The 22,968-nt window shown below is 44.6% G+C and overlaps 1 protein-coding gene across 1 annotated transcript in view; it reads left to right on the forward strand.

Moving 5' to 3' along the window:
• The window catches only part of Kif5c (kinesin family member 5C), a 157,050-nt gene that overhangs the window by 63,545 nt on the left and 70,537 nt on the right, over positions 1-22,968 (forward strand). The window contains exons 4-10 of the mRNA XM_034494594.1: positions 419-523; positions 5,979-6,027; positions 6,284-6,339; positions 7,041-7,128; positions 10,206-10,330; positions 12,686-12,790; positions 13,141-13,289. Of these exons, the coding sequence (XP_034350485.1) occupies positions 419-523; positions 5,979-6,027; positions 6,284-6,339; positions 7,041-7,128; positions 10,206-10,330; positions 12,686-12,790; positions 13,141-13,289 (677 nt within the window). The remainder of the gene's footprint in view (positions 1-418; positions 524-5,978; positions 6,028-6,283; positions 6,340-7,040; positions 7,129-10,205; positions 10,331-12,685; positions 12,791-13,140; positions 13,290-22,968) is intronic.

Raw genomic sequence — 22,968 nt, forward strand, 5'->3', positions numbered from 1 at the left:
ACACACACACACACACACACACACACACACACACATAGCCAGGACAGCCCTCTGCTGGAAACAGAGGGGAGCTCCCCAACAGCGTGTGTGTGTGTGTGTGTGTGTGTGTGTGTGTGTGTGTGTGCGCACGCCCGTGTGTATGTGTACACATGCACACATGTGCATACATGTGTTTGCTTCCTGTTTTGTAGGTTCTACTTAAGAAGCCCTGGGTTGAGTCAAGACTTATGCCTATTTCTTGCCTTCCCTACCTATCGTTCTAGAAACTTCTGTTTGTTGTACAGGAACGAGCAAAACATGCCCCACACAATCAACTTGGATTTTGCAGATTAAACAATGTTATCTGAAGAAGACAGATCCTGTTTCTCTCCTGTATTTCGCAGTTCTCCTTTGACTGCTTTGTGTCCTTTGCTCCTAGGGGAAGTTGCATGACCCTCAGCTCATGGGCATCATACCGAGGATTGCACATGATATTTTTGATCACATATATTCCATGGACGAGAACCTGGAGTTTCATATCAAAGTAAGTGCTTTTTGCTAAGAACAAGACAGACCACGAGGCCCCAAGTCATATTACTCAGTCTTTCTCCTTTTATATAGATGTACGAGATGGTTTCTTTTAACTCAAGTATCATTCCGTGGGAAGCAGACGCTACGGTTAATAATTTCAGTCAATACCAAGCATTTGGATTGGTTTTCTTGAAATAGGAACATAAAAACATACAAGCCTACTCTAGGATGGAATCTTCATACTCGTTGCCTGGATTCTCCCCTTTTCCCTATGTGTTTCTGAGAATAGTCCAGGAGTATGTCTGTGTGTGAGTCAGGACACCATTCCCCAATGAGTTCCTTGGGAACACAGTCCATTGTGTTACCAATAGGGAAGCTGCCAGAGAAAAGCATTATATGGCCAGATAAACTTGGAAAATACTTTTTTGACCAGGGCTAAACTTATCACAAGTTCAAATGCTGTCGTGAATAGTATGACTCTCAAAAGGAATGCGTCCCCCACCCCCCAATCCATCCAGCTTTGGGAAGTGTTGGCTGGGAATTCACCTGCCTTTTTTCCTCTTCCTCTTTGTTATTATTTTATTTTAACCCAGATACGCTAATCTTGCTTAAATTGGAAAGGGAGACCTCTACTCTATTATTATTATTTCTGTTGAGTTATAAAATTTGAACTTCTTTGTAAATTCCAGGCTATTTGCTTAAACAGAGAGAGACATGTCATAAGGTGGTGACTGTGTGGCCAGGGTAGATCAGGAAATTACAGCCCTGGGTTTTCCTTTGTTTTTAGATTAAAGAGAGAGAGAGAGAGAGAGAGAGAGAGAGAGAGAGAGAGAGAGAGAGAGAGTTCATATGGCATAAAATTCATTCTTTAAAAATATATTTTTGTGGAGCTTAGAATATATCCCAAACAGTATAGTCATCGTTCTTATATAAGTCTTTAATATTTTCACCCCCCCCCCCAAACACACTACCTTGTACTCACCCTCTCTTCTCTCTTTGACTTGCCTCTTTGATTCTAAACTTCACTCTCTGTTTTGCTGGGTGTGGTCTTGGGCAGCATGGAAGCCCCTTGGTGACTGTTCCTATGTTTCCAATCCTGCCTTCTCCTGGAGAGGGGATGACTGGCCAGCCTAGAGCAGTCCCTGCCCTACTTCTGTGATCCCAGATACTCACAATGTCTGCTTCTCCATTTTTATGCCTAGTGAGGTTGAGAGTGCAGGGAGGAGAGAGGCTGTTCTAAGAAGGCAGAGTAGCTCAGTGGAGAGAGGTTGTCCTGAAGGATTGAACCTTGGTACACATGACTCAGTGGGTTAGTGATGAGGGAGCAGAAGTTCACACACAGACAGATGGTCCAAGTTACAAATAGACCTTAGCACCAACTGATACTTGGTACCTTTTTCATTGTATTAGGCTTCTATCTGATGTGGCAAGATGGCTCAGTGGGTAGAGACACTTGCTGCCAAGCTTGACAACCCAGGTTTAGTCCCTGAATGTCGAATGTGGAAGAGAACTGCCTCCCACATGTTTTCTCCACATGTGCTCCAGAGCTCGGGCCCTTCCCATACTCACACAAAATAAATAAACGCAGCAATCAAAAAATTTAAACCTCTCCCCTTATTTATTTCCACGACAGGCTGTTCCTAAATTTACATTTCAAAAAGCCATTGCTGTTTGCGCAATTATGAGTTGCATCCAGCACACCACAGGTCTCTTCGTTGCAGAAAGCTTGCTTCTCTGAACCCAGCCAGGCTTCCTTATGTCTGAGGATACAGAGCTTGTTGCTTTGATGGGATCAAGATTTAGAAGCTTAGTGCTTCTTTAAGGCTGTTTATGCTGACACACTTTAAACTACTGTAGAGGTCTTAACTGATAATCCTGAGTAAGACGTTAAACCAATTACTGCTCTGGAAATAGTGCCTTTTATCAGAATCTTATTACTATTAAGAATGGCGCTGGCTTGAAATGGTGGGGGGAGGGGAAGAATATTCTCTCAGTCTCTAGAATCAAATCTTACAGTGCAGGCTCCCATTGTGCATTTCCTAGATAAATTTGCTTTTCTATTAATAAGAATTGTAAGTGGACAAGTTAGCTGTGTGGACTCTGCATTCTGAACTTACGTGCTATCAGGCAAAACCAAAAGGGCCCAGTTAAGGCAATGTTGAAAATCTGCTCCTTAATGTGTCCCACAGAGGTTTTGAACGGTATTTGTAATCATGCTGTTGTTTTTCTTCTGAACAATGCCTATTGGTTTCCCTTCTGCCTGTTCTTACAAAGCATTTGAAATAACAAAATGAAATTTGACACCTCACGAAAGCTGAAATTAATACATCAGCATTCCATTTTAACTTGTATTAAGCAGGAACAGGAATTCATTTGCCAGGCTTGGCAGTCTATGGTTCGTGGCTACTTCTTAGCTGTAACTGATTTTCTCTGTAATTTGTGGAAGTAAAGTCACATGTTTAGGATTTCCCCAAAGCTGAGATGTGAATATGGTCGAATGCATTGGGTGCATGTATGAGAAAACATTAAAAAAAAAAAAAAATCTCAGGGGTAGCAGGAAATCTTAACGGCAGTGGGACAACCACGAACTGGAATAGACTGACACCAGAATGAGGCCAGCTTCAGGAGAGCTTGGTTAGAGATGAGTGAAGTTGGGCTTTGAGGACTGCACAGAGGTGAGTGTGGCAACGGGAAAGTCTAGAGAGAACAGTTAGGGGCTGGCGGGATAGTTTAGTGGTACAGTGCATGCCTTGCATGTGTGAGGCCCTAGACAACCAGCAAACTAATAAAAACAGAACCAGGAGGTGAGAGCGGTGAGCCTTCTGAATGTCAGGTGGAAGTGTCCAGAGAGATGGAACACATTGGACAGGTGAACAGAGGTACAGGTACCCAGAAACAGCTGTTGCTTGTAGATTTCAAAGTAGGAATCTCAAAGCTGTCTGGAACTGGGATGCTGGGCTCTGGGTGGGGGCACACAAAAGATAACAGGCCAGGGCTGAGCTGCCACAGAGATTAGTGTCAGGGCAGAGGGCTCTTCACATTCTCCAGATTGGAGGTAAGGTTGGTTTGGTCCTGAAGTTTCATCTGGGTAGGCACAGCCCAGCTTTACAACTGTACGGCGACAATCATGGCTGAGTTAATGATGAGATATATCCAGAGAAATGTGTTGCAAGACAGTTTTATCATTCTGTAAGCCTTATAGTTAACTTAGGCAAAACAAGGAATCTATAATATCACTAGGCAATACCATCTTATGGGACCGCTACCATGTATGTGGTCTGTTGTTTAATGTTATCATGTAGCCCACAGCTATATTTTTCTTCTTTTCTTTTTTTAAGACTATTTTATTTATTTATATTTCAAATGTTGCCCCCCCTTCCAAGTCCCCACTTCATGAGTTCTTCAACCCCTCCCATTTGCTTCTGAGCGGGTGCTTCCCAACCCACCTCACCCTGCTAGAATTCCCCTTTCCCTGGGGCATCAAGTTTTTATAGGATTAAGTGGATTTTTTTTCCCACTGAGGCCAGACAAGGCAGTCCTCTGCTACATATGTATTGGGGGCCATGGACCAGCCCATGTATGGCCTTTGGTTAGTGGTTTAGTTCCTGGGAGCTCTGGAGGGTCTAGTTGGTTGATATTGTTGTTTTTCTTATGGGGTTGCAATCCCCTTCAGCTCTCCAGTCCTTCCCCTAACTCATCCATAGAAGTCCCCAGGCTCCGTCCAATGGTTGGCTGTTAAGTACCTGCATCTGTCTCTGTCAGCTGCTGGCAGAATCTGTCAGAGGACAGCCATGATAGGGTCCTGTCTGCAAGCACAACATAGCATCAGCAATAGTGTCAGGGTTTGTTGCTTACACATGGGATAGATCCCAAGTTGGGTGGTCTCTGGATGGTCTTTCCTTCAGTCTCTGCTCCATTTTTATCCTTGCATTTCCATTTTTGCATTCTCCCATTTATATTGCAAAGGTTCTTATGAGTATGGGGGAAATTTTTATCTGGGAGGAAAGAGTCTGATCTAGACAGTGTGTAAAATCCTGGGAAGAATTTTTCACATCTTAAAGACTAATAACTTCATTTGCCAGATGAGGAAATTGAGGCCATGTGTACGTGAGATTCCTCAGAACTCATTCTTAGTTTAATCATCACATTACTTCAGCTATCAAGACGAGTCACCTGGGAATTCAGAAGCTGATTCTGGGTTCTGGTGTCTGAGGCTCTGATGCAGTGGGATAGCAGCAGTTATCGGGACTCTATGTTTCTGTAGCTGATACTGATTTGTGTGGGGCTGGCTAAAGCTTGAGAATAATTATTTAGGCTTCCTTTTTCCTTCTGCAGTCTGATCATCATCTGTTTAGTTTTGGTTTTTGAGAGAGAATATCTTCTCTAGCCCTGGCTGGCTTTAGATTCATGAAAATCCTCTCACTCGAAAAGTTGTATTTTTAACAGGAAGGGTGAAGCTAGGTGACGAGAGAGAGAAAGAGAGAGAAAGAGAGGGGGGGCATGGAGGCAGATGTTCACGTGTCTCCACCAGTCAAAGATAGTTGATATATCTAGGTTGGGTATTGGGTTACACTTCTGATTGAGCATTACCAAACTTATAAAGCCTTTTATTAACATTAAAAAAAATGTATAAAAGCAAAAAGGAAAAGGGGGCATGGGATAGGGGTTTTCTAGGGTGGGGAAATGGGGAAAAGGGATGACATCTGAAATGTAAATAAAATATTTTAAAAAAAAGAAATATATATTTGCCATACTTCAAGACTACAAAAAGAAAGAAAGAAAGAAAGAAAGAAAGAAAGAAAGAAAGAAGAGAAGAGAAGAGAAGAGAAGAGAAGAGAAGAGAAGAAAAGAAAAGAAAATCCTCTCACTCAGCCTTCTGGGATCACAGCTGGCCAGTAGTCTTTGTTAAAGCACATGTGTTCCAATCCTTCACAGAGTCCAAACCTGGTGACTTCATCAGTACCTTCTCAGGTATCTTTCTGAGCTCCTGTAGTTCCAAGCATCCTTAGCCTCTCCTTTCTTCCTTCATGTTAACGGGTAAGCAGTGTTCCTGTGGATCTGTGAGGCTGTGGCACTGTTCAGTTGGGTGAAGTCTACTATGTTTGACCAACTTTAGGATGCTTTCTCTTAGGGCTCTTACCACACATGGGCATTTGCTTGGTATTCAGCTAAGGCTAAACTTGGGTTCTCTTGTAAGAGGCTATCGAGCAGCTGACGTAAGGAACACCTGGGACCAGAGGAGTCAAAAGTGTGGAGCGAGAGTGGTTCACAGTTGACAGATGGGTAGGTCACAATGGCCAAGCAAGAGGAACACCCGAGGGGTGGCTGCAGCTCTGTGCTCAGGACTCTGACCTTTCCCTTGGTGTCCCCTCTTGTCAGCCACAGTGAAAGCTTTCGTGAGTTTGATAGCGATGTTTTTAAAATGTGGCGTGATATTTCTATTTCAATTTCAATTTGTCTTTAACTAGGTTTCCTATTTTGAGATCTACTTGGACAAAATAAGGGACTTGCTTGACGGTAAGTCCCACCTGAATGCTGTGTTTGCCCTGTAGTTGAAGTGCGGGGGTGGGGGGGTGTGGGGGGGTGGAGATGAGTTAGGGCGCTTCTGCCTGGACAGCTGATGAAAATTTAGAGCGATGTTTGCCTCGGGCTGTGCTCTCTTCCCAACCGCAGCTTAAACTTGCCTATTCTGTAGCCAAAGCTGTTCTTCTGGGAGCGCAGGGTTTCTAACTTCCCTTTCCTTCTTTACATGCTGTCATTTTCACCACCACAGTGTCCAAGACCAACTTGGCTGTTCATGAAGACAAAAACAGAGTCCCCTATGTAAAGGTATGCAAAGACTTGGGTCACTGTCCAAATACTACATGAGATGCTGTAAAGAGTATTCAAAAGGCATAGTTATCTATAACATTGATATGGCCATAAAAAATTAACATTTAGTTTCTTCAAAGGTAGCTTTCATGTATGCAAATTATCATTATTATTGTTGTTGTTATTCATTTGCTGGGAATCTAACCCAGTGGTTCATCTATAAGCTGTGAGCTATTATACCCAGCCCTCTTTATGAGATCTATTATTTAAATGTTACTGTTTAGTCTTTAAAAGAGGTTTGGGGATTTACTGCAATGGTGTTTGCTGTGCACCTCACAGAAGTCTATTGCAGCATCATGTCTACTGTGTGATGGCTGAAATGGTAAATGGCGGAAAGGTGAGGCAGTGCATTCTCATTCCTCTCCTCTCATAGATTTTCTTCTTTTAATTTCTGCCTCCTGAAAGTATTGCTTTAGGGTAAGGACATGAGCTTAAAAAGCGTTGACCAGCTTTACATTTAGCTTTCCCAGGGCTAGCTCATACTTCTCTTTAATGTAGAATCCAAGCCCGAGGCAAGCGGGGGAAACACTGTTGGTCAGCATCACCGCCTCTCTGTTTAGCTGTACCTTTAGAGGGAGAAAGGATGCTTAGCCGCTTTGAGGTGCTGTTGCTTTGCAGCTGCTGTAATGGCTGACCTGTCTTGCCTTTGACTCTTGCAGGGGTGCACCGAGAGGTTTGTATCAAGCCCGGAGGAGGTCATGGATGTGATCGATGAGGGCAAAGCAAACCGACACGTGGCTGTGACAAGTAAGCGCGGGGTGATGTCTATGCTGTCATGTAGCACAGCAACATCTGCCCTCTGTGCAGGACAGCTGGGTAATGAGGATGTGGGGGAAGGGAGCAGAGAGCAGTGAGCAGACAGGCCCTGGCCCCTGTGCCGCGTGAGTGCATACAGCATGCCGAGGTCTTGAAGCGTTGCCTGAGATTCCTCGGGTTCTGATAAAAGACTTAGAAAAATCCAAGCTAACAAACGCATGTCAAACACAAGGAAAAACAGTTGGAGTTCTACCTCTGTAGAGAGAGAATAGTGTGAAGAGGGTGTCAGAGCACAGTGGGCAGCTTCCAAGGAGTCCCTGCAGCACGTGCTCACAGCAGGCACACTCACATGCTAATGTGCCAGGCAGCTTTTGCCCAGGTGTCACATCCCAGGGAGCTGCACGTGTGTCTCAGAGCGGCAGAGGCTCCTTAAAGAGACTAGCACTGTCTCTTTCTGAGGGATGTGGACAAAGGAGTGTAAGTTCACACAGAGCTGAAAGAACTGAGAATTTCAAGTTCAGAAGAGAAAAAAAAATCAGGAGAGGGTGCGTGGGCAGTGCAGCTCATTGATGCTCTGGGTCCTGATGTTGAGGAAGGAAGATATGATGCGCTTTTTGAAGCTAGGCACACAGGCTTGACCAACTGTCGGGACTGTAAGCCTGGTAGCTGCCCCAGGTGAAGCCTGCTGCTGAGGAAGGAAGTGAAGGCGCTGTATAGAAGAGATTCAAGCAGTAGTTGGTGACTGGTCTAGCCCCTTCTAAGAGCTGGTCCTGTGTGGATGGGCTCTAGTTCCGTGACTCAGAACTGAAATTCTTAGCCTCTTCTTTACCCCACATGATCATGTGAAATGACGCACATGTACGTGGAGGTTTTCAGAGCTGACCTAGGCTTGCATACAGTGTAGGAAACACTGCTTCTTGCTGCTCTGCCCAGAACTCACATGTACACAACAAATCTTTCTCGCTGTGTTTCTTAAGCTGTCAGTCATGAATTATTCACAGCGTACCAGAATTGGCTGCCAGCTTCAGGGCTGAGGATCTAGAATGTTACTAGTGTCCTTATCATTGTCAGGGTTTTTTCCACATTGTGTGTGTGTGTGTGTGTGTGTGTGTGTGTGTGTGTGTGTATTTATGCTATGTGGATGTGCACATAGAAGCTAGGGAGATAATACTTCCAAAAATTTTCCTCTAGCATGTGGGTCTTGGAAATTGAACTGGGATGTCAGGCTTGACAGCATCTTTACACATTGAGTCATCAGCTCTGGTTTCTATTTTAGTGTGGTAAGTATATTTAACAGTGCTCTGTTGCTAAGTCCATTTACATTGTGGACAACATCTTATCATGTCTCTCCACAATGTTCCATCTTCCCTCGCTGAGACCTGAATACAGGGACCTTTGCATTAGGTGCTTCACGGGCTGTACCATCTCCCCGTGTCCTGTTTTAATTTTCAAGATCAGTTTAACTATTCAGGATCCTGTGTGACTTTGTAGAATTTTAAAAGTTTAGGGTAGATTTTTCTACTTCTGTAGATGTTATCATTGAGATTTTGATACTGTTGAATTTGAATGGATTATTTTGGCCAAATTTACATATGTATTTTTTGTGTGTATGAATGTCTGGTGTGTATAAGCAGGATCACATGTGGGATGGTCCATGTGCGTGTGTGCATGTTTTGTGTGTCTGTGTATATGTGTGTGTAGGCCTGAAGTTGATGTTGTATGTCTCTTTGACTCGGTCTTCATGTTTTATTTTTATTGAGGCAGCCTCTCTCACTGACCCAGTACTTATCAGTTCTAGGTAGTCCAGCCAGCTCTGGGCCTCCTCTGTCTCTCCAGTACCAGGATTACAGATAAATCGCCATGCCTGACCAGCTTTTAAATGGGTCCTGGGATTGCAAACTCCAGTCCTGCTGGCTCAGCAAAGCTTTAGCTATTAAAGCCATTTCTTCAGCCCCAACTTTGATATCTTAACATTACTTAATCTTCTAATAAATGATCATGGGTTATGGTTCCATTCATCTGTATCTGCTTTAATATCTTTAAGTGACATTTTGTAGCATTTGTCTAAAAATATGCCATTTTCTTTAAGTTTACCCCTATTTTATCCTTTCTGTTGCTAATGTAAATAGATTGTTTTCTTAATTTTTTTAGGTCAGAAATAGAAACATCAATGCCTTTTACACGTTGATTTTTCTAGCATGCAGCATTGCTAAATTTATTTCTTTGTAACTTAAAAATTGGGGTCTTCAGAGGTTATTTTTAAGGAACAATCTGGTGAGATGCTTTCTGAGGGATCGTGAAAGTTGACTGGGGTCTGCTGAAAAGGAAAGCATTTTCTTTGGTATCCCGACCATTTAACCTGGGAGGCCTCTGCGTGTTTAACACGAATTATAGAGCAATGTGCTTTAATCTTCCCTGAAGGAAGCTTATGGTAGTTCTGGGAAGCTCAGGCTGCACACATGAGTAGGACAAACTGTATCAGGCACTACACTGTGATAAAATCCCAGGGCTTCCACAGGACCAGCAAGGAAGCTGTGAGCTTCTTGGAGGTTGAGATAGGGTGGGGTATGGGATATAGGGCTTTGGGGGACCTGAGAGTCTGTTGACTTAAATTGTTCAACAAGAATGTTACGTTAATAATGAAGATGAGGACTCACCAAACAAGCTCTATACATTGGTAACTTATGTGCCTGTTACCACATTCAAAAATCTACAGACGGTCAATGTGGATGAGAACTAACCTGAATATCAAATAAAGTTGCAGTACTGCCTCTAAAAAAAAAAAAAAAAAAAAAAGAATGTTACGTTAATTCCTTTGTTACTTGAAGGCATTGTAAATCTGTCCTCTCTACAGTGAGTGGGGGTCTTTGTTTTGTTTTATTTTATTTTGTTTTGTTTCTTTTTAAAAGAAGAAACAGTGGCCTCAGATAACATCCTGAAATTGGCTTCACTGACTGCAGAAAGCTGCAACCGGGTGGTCGACATGATTGCCTGTGTTTTAAAGACTAGAGGCTTGCTACCTATGCTGCCATGCTCTCTGCGGAGCAGTAAACCATTCTCCTTTTCAGACATGAACGAACACAGCTCCAGGAGTCATAGCATCTTCCTGATTAACATTAAACAAGAGAATGTGGAGACTGAAAAAAAACTCAGCGGGAAGCTGTATTTGGTTGACTTGGCTGGGAGTGAAAAGGTAATTGGTTCTTATTTATATTATCCATAACTTCCCTCTGTTATTTGCTCAAGTGTACAGTTGCGTAAGTTTTGTGCCTTTTACTTCCTGGTTTTAAAGAGGTTTAAAATGTGGAGGCCTGGCACTGTCGGGTTTCTTTGCAGTCTCGTTTTGTCCTGTGGTCTGAGAGTCCCCTGTTCATGTCAGAGGCGTGTGCATCAGAGGCTCAGATTCATTTATGCTTTGTAGCCTATGGCTTTAAGCAGGTGTTAGTATGACCTAGCCTGGCAAGACAGCTGCACAAAGGCAGGATGGCCGCCCTTAGGATGGAAGGAGCCATCTCTTGTATGGACTCCAGTAGGCTGGGAAAGGCTCTGCCCCTGGAACATGGTTGGCTCTGCTTCTGCGCCTTTGCTTTGCTGAGAAAAAGTCTGGAACCTGGGGTCTGCCAGTGTTTCCATTCTATTGGAAGTGGGTTTGAAGTAACAGGTCTCATATGAGTGGAGTTGGGTCCTCTGGGTTGGGAAGCCTTCTTTGGTTTTGTTGTGACCCTCTTTCCACACCTGGGCTCTGTTCTATGCTCCCAGGCACTGGCTAAGACCACATTCAGAATCACTACTCTTCCCATACCAGCCCCCTTCCTCAGCACCAGGGGATGTTCCCACGGCCATACTCTGACAGGCCATAACCCATATAGCCAGCATCATAGAGCCAGTACACATGCACAATTCCTATTTCTGCCATCAGCAGTGACATCATCTGGTTGTCCTCACCACGGCAGGCACACAGAAGCTCTGTCAGTCTCCCTAGCTATACAGGTGATTGTCACTTACTGCCTCACACTGCTAAGTTTCTGAACACTAGCTATGGCTACAAATGTCCCCGTAAGTCATGGTTTTTGAATTGTCCTCTTACCTGGCTGGTTATCTCAGATGTTATGTGTGGGATGGCCACATTCTCAGCCACTCTTCAGGATGAAGGGAGCACATTGCCCAGCTCTAGACTGACCACTGACTGGACTGCCATGCTGGGTACAGGCCCATACAGAGAGCCATGTGGCGATGAGTTATTTAGGGCTGAAGTACACCTGACAGCTGACTCCTACTGGCAGGTGGTGCTTCTTGTTAAGGGTACTTGTGAGGTGTTTCAAGCATCCTTGCTTGGTTGTTTTCTTCCTTTTCCCTGGATGAGTCTGAATGAATGTACTGTCTTGAGAACAGAGCTCTGGGCTTTCGATCCCATCACCTCAAAGGGCCATCCTTCTCTTAGGCTGCCATTGTCTTCTCTTGGGGCTCATTGTCCTTGCCTGCCAACGGAAGGTGATAGACGATCCCTGCTTTGAATATTTCATGGAGTTAAGATGCTCAAATTAGAGATCATCTAGAAATGCCTGGATAGGCTGCTGGGTTTTGTGGCCCATTACCCCATGATGTCTCTGTCTGCAAGCAGGCTGCCCTCCACGGTTTTGGGGGCAGAAGAAGTCTGTACTGTTTTCAGAAACTTGCTCCTGGACAGCATTCCCCTCTGTTGTTGGGGGGTGAGGGGAGTCTCCTTCATATATATTTGAATCCATTGTTGTTCAGTTTAAAGTTATTTCTCCTCTTTCCTTTTTGTTTTCTTTCTTCTTTTTTAGAGAGCAGCTGTTCACCCTGCTTTTGCTCAGATAACCAGGACAAATCTTACTGAGTCCTCTCCCCTCCTTTAAAAAAAAAAAGGCAGCATTTGTAAATCTCTCTATATCCATTAAATGCTGTAAACGTAAAATTATCTATGCTAACACAGTGGAGAAGGCACTGTGTACGGGCTATAGAAGAAAAATCACATTTATAGTGTAACACACAGGTCCTTGTCATTTCATGTCTCCCTAAGCCTTTTGCATTTTAGACACCCCCTTCTTTCCTTTCGTTGCTCCCCACTCCCTCCCTCCCTACTACGGGAAAAAAAGTAGAGTCAGAACACCCATTCCCAATTCTTCAGGTTTTTGCCTGAAATTCGGGCTCATAAATGTTTTCCTCACTGTGCCCAGCAGATCCCATGTAACTGGGAAACTGTGGTTAAGTCCCCCAGGACCCAGCTCGCTGTGGTGACAGCACTTCTGGAGCCTGGTTTTCCTGGATGGATGTCCCCCAGGGACGCATCCACAGTTCTCCCACCTGAGGCGTTTAAATCAGCCATTCCACTAAAGCCCAATTGAGAGGAAAATGACAGCGGGAGAGATCTGATCCTCAGCTTCCGGCTCCAGGGAGAGCTGGATGGGGTGGTTCTTACCCACCTCCATTCCCTGCTTTGCTGCAGGGCCTGCCTGCTGCCCTTCTGTGCGTGCTTTTCCTGCTCTGTGCTCTCACGGTCCTCACTGCCTTTTCTGTCCCTTGGTAGGTCAGCAAAACGGGTGCCGAGGGAGCTGTTCTCGATGAGGCTAAAAATATCAACAAGTCTTTGTCTGCTCTCGGAAATGTGATCTCTGCCTTGGCAGAAGGGACAGTAAGTAATCTTGTCACCATCTATTATACAGTATTATGGGAAGCTGCCTTTGGGATTTGTGTATTCTTATTGGGATGGATTGCCACACATCCCAGACACTCATTTATTTTCCTCTTTGGATGAGGGATTCCTGGCTGGAGTGCCTGTTGCTGGGAGCTCCACTCCACTAGAAGTCTGAATGGTGTCGCTAACTTCCTATGACACGGGCCATAGCATGGACAGTCTTTGGCAAGATCTGAAGACCTGGCTTTAGTTCCTCATTCCACGTGTTTCTAAGTTTGGCCAGCTTGCTTCTGTAGTTTTTCTTTGAATGGGCTGTCAAAACCAATCCTCCTTCTTTTCTTAAATAGAAAACACATGTGCCATACCGGGACAGCAAGATGACCCGGATCCTCCAGGACTCTCTGGGTGGGAACTGTAGGACCACCATTGTCATTTGCTGTTCTCCTTCAGTCTTCAACGAGGCCGAGACCAAGTCCACGCTGATGTTTGGACAGAGGTGCGTGTAGGGGTCTCAGAACCCATGCTCTGAGCTAGGTAATGGATCTTAGGCGTGAATAGCTTGGGGAAATGGTCAAAAGGGCCAATAATTATTCAATTGCATCTAGCAGGTGACCTGTAAACTTGAGGCATTATTTAGGGAGGCGACTGGGATTGTGTTTTCAGTAGTGGTCAGGAATGAGCCTGTCAGAAGAACGATGTTGAACAAAGCAAAGCAAAGCAAAACACCCAACTCAATGGTGCAGTGACTTTTGTTCTTTGTAGACTCGAAGCCTAACCTTTAGCTCTATACAGTTTCACACATGTAAATCTCAAGATTGACACCCACTTGTAACTCCAGTATTTGGATTTTGAAATCCATTGCAAAGTTGTTCATAAAATCAATCAGAAACTTAGATAAAGGCAGAATAAAAGCATGCATAATAGAGGAAATTAACCGATGCATTAACCCTGAGAGTGGGAGGCATGAGGTGTGTGTGGAGGAGAGGGCAGAGGATGAAAGGGGCAGACCCTGCCTCAGAATGTTAGCAGGTGCACACATGAAAGTGCTAAGCCATCTTCACATGTGTGGATGGGTGTAGGGTTGTAAGCCCTTGTCCACCCCACCACAGTGCACAGCTGCTTGGGGAGGCAGAACTCGGGGAGTTTGACTGTGCCTACTCCACAGGTTCTGGGCCTTACAGAAGTGTGAGATGCTGCTCCAGGGGTGGGAAAGTGCAGCCTGAGATGTGGGGATAGCCCAGAGCTGGTTCGGGGGTTCCTGGTCCTGTGAAGAGGCTGGGGGCTGTGAGGTTCTCAGACTCTTGGACCTCCAGGCATAGCTGGGAGACACGGAAGAGCAGAGAATGGAGCCTGGGGCCAGAAGGCAGGGGCAGCATCTTGTCCAGGCCAGGGATGGTGCAGTGGGGGCAAGGGGAGCTCTAGCTTTTCCACCTGGGGATGATAGTCTTTGGTTTGACAGTGGCAGGCTTGGTGGTGGTTGTGGCTGTGAGCACAGAGAGGCCGTCTACCAGAGATTAGGCTGTGGTTCTGTAGGCGAAGGCCTTCTTCATGGCTCCCCACAGTGGATCTTAGTGAAAAGAGAACGTCCATGGTTCCAGTTTATTGTCATGGCTGATGCATAAAAGCATACCCCACTTCTCAGAATGGGCCTGAGATTAAATACCTTGTGTAGGGAGGAATATCTGGGAAGAGAAGCTTATTGGCTAAGCCCTCCAGGCCTCTAGGTACCTCATTAGCATGAAGGACTCTGTTTTGAGCCTATATGAAGTCTCTTTTCCTATTGTTTTGGTCTGAGATGTTAGGGATGCCTCATCTACCTGTGGAAGGGCTTGGGGGCATTGCCTCTACGTGACTGATGGCCACATATCTCTCTATGGAGGGCTGTGGCTATGAGACAGGGGCCTGGTGCGGGAGCAGGCGAAGCTCTTACCATCCCTTCAGGGTCTCTCAGGCTTCTAGCTTTTATCTAGACTTTACCAGGCTTCCTCTCATGGTCCACCGCCCCACATGTGGGTTCTTAACTTCTTTACCTTCCCCCACTTTTTTCAGGTTTTTAGTTTTTTAAAGAATTATTTATTTATTTTATGTGTGTGAATACACTGTAGCTGTCTTCAGACACACTAGAAGAAAGTATTAGATCCCATTACAGATGGTCATGAGCCACTATGTGGTTGCTGGGAATTGAACTCAGGATCTCTGGAAGAGTAGGCAGCGCAGAGTAGTCAGCGCTCTTAACCACTGAGCCATCTCTCCAGCCCCCCTTTTCAGTTTTTCGAGACAGGGTTTGTTCAGTGTAATCAACTCTGGCTGTCCTGGACTCTTTGTAGACCAGGCTGGCCTCGAACTCACAGAGACCTGCCTGCCTCAGCCTCCCGAGTGCTGGGAGTAAAGGCTTGTGCCAGCAGGCTTGGCTTCCTTGCCTTTCTTAACACATTCCTTTCATCTACCTTGCCCTGATGCCCACTGCTGACCTCTTCAGTCTTGTTTGCTCAGTTCCCAGGCCCCATCTTCTTAGCTGTCTTTTTGGGTGTTGGCTACCTCAGCTTGGGATGCTGTGGACATCGATGGTCTGAGCATTGTTGGTGCTCATTGGGCTGAGCCCAGACAGATGTGCTGGGCAGATGACAGATGCGCTGGGGCAGATTCTCCTATCATTATTACAGTCAGTACTAAACAGCTGCTGATCTGCCTCTGTGCTCCCCTACTTTAGTCCTGGGAGTATGTGTTGTATGATAATGCCCAAGAAGTCATTTCAAATGGGGATGGGTGCTCTGTATGGGAAATTGCTACAGCTGTTTGAACTGTATCACACATGGTAGACATTTTCTGAGTCTCAACAGGACGTAGGATTCTTCGGCTGTGGGCTGTCTGTACAATTGTGTTGAAATGTTGTAGGTCTTAGAGTGGATTGGGATCCTTTGCTTCCTCCTAAATGACTTCATGCTTGAGGCAGTGGCCTTGTGGCAAAGCGACACCTTTGTTTCCTGGCCACTGATTCACCCTCTCCTTACTTCTCTCTGAGCTTCATACCTCTATCTTAGAGATGGAGTGGCTCTTTCCAAGGACTTGTGGGAGGATGATGATGGTACAGAGGAGGCTACCACTAACTTCAAGCTCATCTTAAATACTCTGGTGGGGCTGGAGAGATGGCTTAGCAGTTAAGAGCATTGGCTGCTCTTACAGAGGACCTGGGTTCAATTTCTAGCACCCGCATAGCAGCTCAGAACTGTCTGTAACTCCAGTTCCAGAGGATCTGACACCGTCACACAGACATGCATGTAGACCAAGCACCAAATGTACATTTGAAAAGTTATTTTAAAAAATTAAATACTCTGGCAGCACTGAGGGCTGGAAAGATAGTAGTGGATAAGACTGGACCAAAAAGAAGGAATAGCGTTGTAGTCTAAAAGAAAGTTTGAATGAAGTAGAATCTCACTTCTGGAACCAATGCTACAGGAAATTTAGAATTCCAGGAAATCAAATGTAATATCAAATATGCTTCTAGGTGAAATAGTTGGTCTGCTTCTCTTATCAGACCCTGAACTGCATGAGAGCAGAGAGTACATTGCCCTTGGCATCATCTTTCCAGCGTGGGAAGTGTACAGTGATCAATAGGATGCTTTTTGAGCAGTGAAGTGAGTGAACCTCAAGTTAATGGTGGAGGATCCTTGTGGGGTGGTGTCAACTGCCCCTAGAAGTTGACCTAGGTTTGGATCCAGTTTGCTTTCTAGTCAGTAGTCTGGAATATGTGATAGTTTCTTCCTTTCTCTCTGTCCACATGTTAATTGATTCTTTAGGGAGAGTGGATTTGTTCTTGGGCCTTCTGTCTGCTTTACTATTAACTATATGCACTGAACGCATTTATACACCAGACATGGGTCTGAACATTAGATTAGACATGGTGTCTGAGAGTGAATAGGATTGAATACTGGGATGGAGAGATGGCTCAGCAGTTAGGAGCATTGACTGTTTCTCCAGCAACCACATGGTAGCTCACAACCATCTATAATGGAATCTGATGGCCTCTTCTGGCACACAGGCAGGTATATATGCAGATAGAGTGCTCATATACATGACAAATATATAAAGCTAAAAAAAAAAAAAAGAATAATAAGATTAAGCACTTTGAACCCAAAAGCTGTTCATTATGTCCCAAGTACCAGATAACCAGTGCTCTTGTTGCAGAACTGTGGACAGCATAATTTTTATGGTTCTCCCAAGGACACAGTGGAGGTGTATATTTTTGCTAGGCTGAAATGCACTGATGTGCTGAATCCATCACTGCAAGTGATTTCAAGTTGTAGAAACTCAACAGAGTCCACAGATGCCTGAAGCACCCAGGAAAAGCCCCGGCAGCGTGTGTTAGGGTTCTAGGTTTAGTACTGGATTCTCAGGGAAAATCCACCCCAACAGACTCTTCTTATTTGACCTGCCTTTTCCCATCCCATTAGCTCTCTAAGTGCCCAGAGTCTGCCAGAGGAGAGGTAGCCACTGCCTCCTGTGCGTCAGAGAGCAACAGGGAGCCCAGATACCTGAGAATCAAAAAGCCAAATTAAAACATTTTGTCGACTGTTTTTGCTTTCTAGACTCCAGCACGTTATTCTCTAGTTTTAAGTCATTCTTCCATAGTACCTTCTTCTCTAGCATTTTTCAGAAAAGATATTTCTGAATTTCAGATGTGTGAACTCAAATCACCCCATCATCTGGGAAGTCTGTTTAATATGCCTTGATGTGGCGGAGGTGGCCCAGATCAGTGCGTCTCGGTCCAGCAAGGATAATTCAGTCTGTTTGCATGTTGACTGTGAGGGGAGATTGGCGGCTCGGGGAGAGTGTGATAGTATTTGTGTTCCTGGTGTGCACTGCTCTGAGAAGGAAACCATGTCTCTTTACTCAAGCCACCTGCCATAGTGACAGCTGGACTCAGCAGAGACTGAGTAGTGTATATTTAAATTTATGACACGAGAGTGTGAGGACAAATTACCTGCAGAGGCAGAGTGAGCAGTTTACTTAAGACATACACATTGGTGCATTTGACGTGAAACCAAGAGTTCAGTCACCTCTGTTGGAGACCCTGTTGCTGGGACACCAGTGGGGTAACCATAGTCCTTGGAGGAAGAGATGCTGTTTGGTGTAAAGTTTAACTAGAGGCCCATGAGAGCTTTAATTCTTCCTTCATGATGAACATTTCCTCAGAGGCTGGGAGCCCTTTCGAAGCCTGGAGCATGCTTTGGAGCAGAAATACGTTCTGAGGAAAGTGTAGATGTTTACACAGCAGTGAGACGCGGGCAGACCAGAAGTTGTGATGTAAATTTCACACCCAAATGGCCAAGCTCTTTAATCAAACGTGAATCCAGCCATTGCTCTGACTGTGTTTTTAGACCGCTAATGTTTGCACTCAGTTGACCGAGTCAACTGGATGACCCTGGGTAATGAGCGTGGTGGCCCTCCTGATCATTCAGAGGCATTGAAGAGCAAAACCCGACTTCTCGGGGAGAACTAGAGACCAGAATACACACTTGCACCTCCATTTCAAGCCAGCTGCTTCGACTTGACTTAGCTGTGTGGCCCCCACAGACTCATGGGCCAGTTTCCTTAGAAAACTAAGTGGAGAACATGCTGTGTCCTTCTCTGTCTCTGCTCCCCCAGCCCCTGCAATCCACCCCAGCCACACCCGTTTCCTCAGTAAACCCTGGTAGATGGAGATGGGATATTGGACTACCCTCCAAAGAGACCACTGTCCTCTGCCCTTTCTCCTACCCCCCCTCCCCTACATTTCCTGTGCAGAGCATACATTACAGACTTTTCTGGCACCTTGAAGGTGTGAGGTTGTCTAGAGTCTCCTTATTCAAATATGAGTACTCCCTGGAACACCTGGAGAGCAAAGGAAGATGCCAAAACGAGAGGCACCAAGAGCAAGCATCTTCTTCTAGCTCTTTAAGGAGGCCAGAGTAGTTAGAAGAGACTCTTAAGGTAGCCAGCGTGCTTGTCACTTAGAGCTACGGCCAGCAGATATAAGTACAAGACATCAGTTAGGAGACAGGCAAGGGTGGGACTCTCAGAGCCACTGGCCGTGTTTCCCGACGAATCAAGGGCTTTTTTCAAGTGCACATGATGGGGACGCAGTCAAGAGTGTTAGGTGCGAGCGCTCAGCCTCAGCTGTTGAAGGAGACATGCTTAGTCCTCTTAGGACCTAAGTGTGTACCTTTTCATGCACAAACTGGACACTCCGGATGGAGGGCCTGAGGGGTGCCGAGAAGGTGATGACTTTGAGAGCTGAAGGAAGGCCGTCTTCTCATTCTGCAGTAGATGCTTCTAATATAACCACATCGGTGTTTGCCTCCAATGGAAGAAGGTCCTCTGATCACCGTTGGCTGCACCTGCAACTTTATATTCCCCAAGGTGTTAGTTTTAAGGTCTTTAAAAATCAAAACAAACAAACAAACAAACAAACAAAACAAAAGCAAAAAAACAGCTTCATTCCCTCCCTGGAGGGGAAAAATATCTAATACCCAGGCAAACCCAGATGACACACTACTGAAATGGTATTTGAACCTCTGCAGCAAGGCCACACAAGAAAGGCTGTAAAACAGACACCATGCTAATGGCATCCACACAGTAGGTTACTGCTTGCCAAGTGGATCTTCTGTCTGTCAGGGCTGAAACAAGATTGAACAAGGACTCTTCTCCTAAGGAGCCGTGGACTAGGATTTTGTTCAGTGCTGGCTAGAGCATCAGCTGTAAATATGCAAATGTGTTAGCACACAGTGGGGCTAATCACAGGGTCTCAGAGCTTCAGTAGTAAATAGCTAGAATACAGCTCCAAAGGTCACCTGTGTCGGAGACAGTGTCCCCACCCTGTATGACTGGGCTTTGCTGCTCTTGCCATGCTGTTTGCATAACCACAAAGCATCATGGGAGAGTACATCACACTAGTGGTGTCTAATCCATCGTAGTGAGATCATCACACTCTGCTGCAAGGCGGGTACAATGCTTCCTGATGCATTTCTGAAGAAACCCTATTTTTAAGCAATGTGTGACTGACTGTTAGACTTCAGACAAAATTATAGAATTGGCCTTAAGAGCCTTTCTCAGTTCCTGCTGTCTTACTTAGTTCATGCATGGTTGTGAGCTAACTGAAATTCTTTTGGAAGCCAAGCTGGACAATAAAGACACATATCTGAGTCATGGGCACCAGGATCCATGTTCACTTATCATATCTAAGTAGATTAATGCTCTTCAGTATGAATCTAGGCAATAAATATGCAAGGAAAAACAAAAGATCCAGAAACCCTTCAGTATACTCCTCCTTGTTCTCATGGCCTCTTTTTTTTCGTTGACTGTTGTTACATATATTTATATGTTATAAAATATATGTGCGTGCATGTAGGTGCATGCATTTATAGTTATATAAACATTTATACCTATAAAATAAATAATTGTTTTTTTTGTTTGTTTGAAATAGGCTTTTTCTGGGTAGAGCTGACTGTCCTGGAACTTGCTTAGCAGATTAGACTGGCCTCAAACTCACAGAGATCTGCCAGCCTGTACCTCTGAGTGCTGGGATTAAAGATGTGTGCTACCACACCTGATTGAAAATGGATCTTATTACTAACCCACTTAGTTATGTAAACACACACTGCGATCTCACTCTGTAGCCTAGACTGATGCCACATAGCTAGATGGCCACAGGAGGAGAAGCAGTTAGCATAGAAAAAGGTGGGGGGGGGACTGATCATTCTGTCTTATTCACTTCCAGATTTGTTAGAGTTTGACATTTTACATTTCTATATATTAATATATATTAATTGCATATAGGTGGAGAGATGTTGACTTTCTATATGTTTATTTCTATAATGTGTTTTTATTAACATACACATGATATGTTAATAAATATATATATATCATACATACAGTAAGAAGCATAACATAATGGATACAGTTATAAACACTCACAAATGCACACAAACATAACCATCTGCCATTGCCTTAGCAGCCTCCCTCTTGCACCTGCTTAGCCAGTACTCTATGCTCAAGAGTAACCACGATCTTGACTTCAGTCCGCACGGATTGGGATTGGCATGTTAGGCCTTTGAACCTTACATGCATAAGATCTCATAGTTTTTATTCAGCTGCTTTTATACAGTGTTGTATCTGAGAAATTAATTCACACTGCTGGGTGTAGCAGTTTAGTGTTTATAGTTGTATAGTATTCTATTGGATGTATTCATTGTACTGTTGGTAGGTGTTTGGTTGGATTGCTTTCATTGGGGCTAGTGTCAATAACATTACAGTATCTGTTGCCTGTGAACATGCTCTTTGGTAAGAGTAGATATGGGTCACAGGGTGTGACATAGTTATAGCAGGTGCTAGAAACCGCTTTTCTAAAATTATAGTAACAATTCATACTCACAGCAGAACGTCAGAGGTAAAGTCGCTGCCCTTTCTCACTGGCTAGCTCTTCTGTCGGGCATGGGAAGGCATCTCGTCAGCTCACTTCCCTTCCCCTAGAGATCCTAGTATTCTTCTTGCAGTGTGTATTGGCACTTCTTTCAGGAACTGCCCATTCAAATCTTTGCCTGCGTTTCCCTTCTTGACTTACGAAAGTTACTCCAATTAACTGCTGTCTATAGGTATTGTAGTACCTTCTCCTGTTTTACAGTGTGCCTTTTAAGTCCTACTTTTAGTGAGGGAAGTTTTAAATTTTATAGTCAGTTTTTTTTTTTTTTTTTTTTTTTTTTTTTTATGTTGTATTCAAGAAATCTTTACCTAACACAAGGTCTTGAGTATATTTTCTGTATTTTCTTTTAGACATTTTACCATTTTCCCCTATGATGCATCTGGAGTAGAATTCTTATGTGGATGGAGGTTTTTTGTGCCCCCCCCCCCCCCGTATTTTGAACGGACCACGCCCCTGCTCTGTGGTGGGAGCACTTCCCATAGATCAGAGGGCAGTGGTATGAGTTTCTGTCTGGACCATTTGTCTATTCTACTTCTAGCCTAAGTTTCAGACTATGTACTCATGTTAAGGACTATGGCTTCTAAGTACTGATATTCATGTGTGTGCACACACATAAGCCGTCTCTTTCTAAAATATGGGAGATATTTTAAATCTATGGAGCCATTTTGGTAGCGTCATCTCTCTTTTTCTTAGCTGATTTCTCCATCCCTGGCCTCTGGATGCAAAAATTTGCTCAAGTCCCATTTGGAGCTAAGAAAACTCTAAGGATCCAGCGTGAGAGTGTTTTCCTACCGTTGCCTGAACTCCAGGCCAGAGTGGGTTGTATTCCACTCCATCTCCTCAGATTCTGTTGTCTCTGCCTAGCTCTGGGCCCTGTTTGCATCACTATAGTGGTTCCCTTCCCTCTGGCCTCTGTCAGGTCAGACCAATAAGAAAATGGGTAGCAGGGAGAGGGAATGGGTGCAAGGTATGTATTTCCCTGCAGGCTCATTTTGGGCTGGATTGGTCTAGACCACCGGCCATTGTGGTCCCCACAAGTAAAGTTGGTCTTCTAGCTCTTTTTGAGGCTTCACCATATTTAGTAATATAGGCATTACACTGTCTTCTCTTTCTCAGCACCTTTCCACTCCTTTGTTAGACTTGTCAAACTGCACAAGTTGAGTGGGTCATTGCTTCACTGCCAGGCCCCGGGTTACTACAAAAATAGAAGAAAAAAAATTTTTTTCTGGGCATCTCGGAAAGTTATGCTGCAGTAAACTTGACAGGTCTACTTGAGGAATGGACCTCTGAGTAACGATGCCTAGAGGCAGCACAGGGGCTCCATCTTTTTCTCTCTGGTACCATTTGGAGTCTTCAGGGCACTATTTATGACTTAAATAAAATCAGTAGTCTTAAAGTGTATCCTTCAGTGGCAGCAAGCATCTTAGCTATGAGGTGGTTTTTTTTTCCCCCTACTTCCTGGCTTAAGTTGATAACAGTGGACACAGCCGTGCCTGTGCTTGCAGCTCAGACGCAGCCATCACTCCGCCTGAGGATGTTAGAAGGCGGGGTGAGAAAGCCAGACCACACCAAGTCTTAAAGTAGTAACAAAATTACCGCCATTGAAGAATTAGAATTGAGGCGGTTCTGGGGAGAGCAGCCTCAAGGTACAGCAAATGAGAACCGTCCTAATTCTTTACTGAGTCCAGCACTGATGTAGTTTAACTCCGCTTTCGAC

Source organism: Arvicanthis niloticus, chromosome 2, assembly GCF_011762505.2.
Source record: "Arvicanthis niloticus isolate mArvNil1 chromosome 2, mArvNil1.pat.X, whole genome shotgun sequence".
Lineage (NCBI taxonomy): Eukaryota > Metazoa > Chordata > Mammalia > Rodentia > Muridae > Arvicanthis > Arvicanthis niloticus.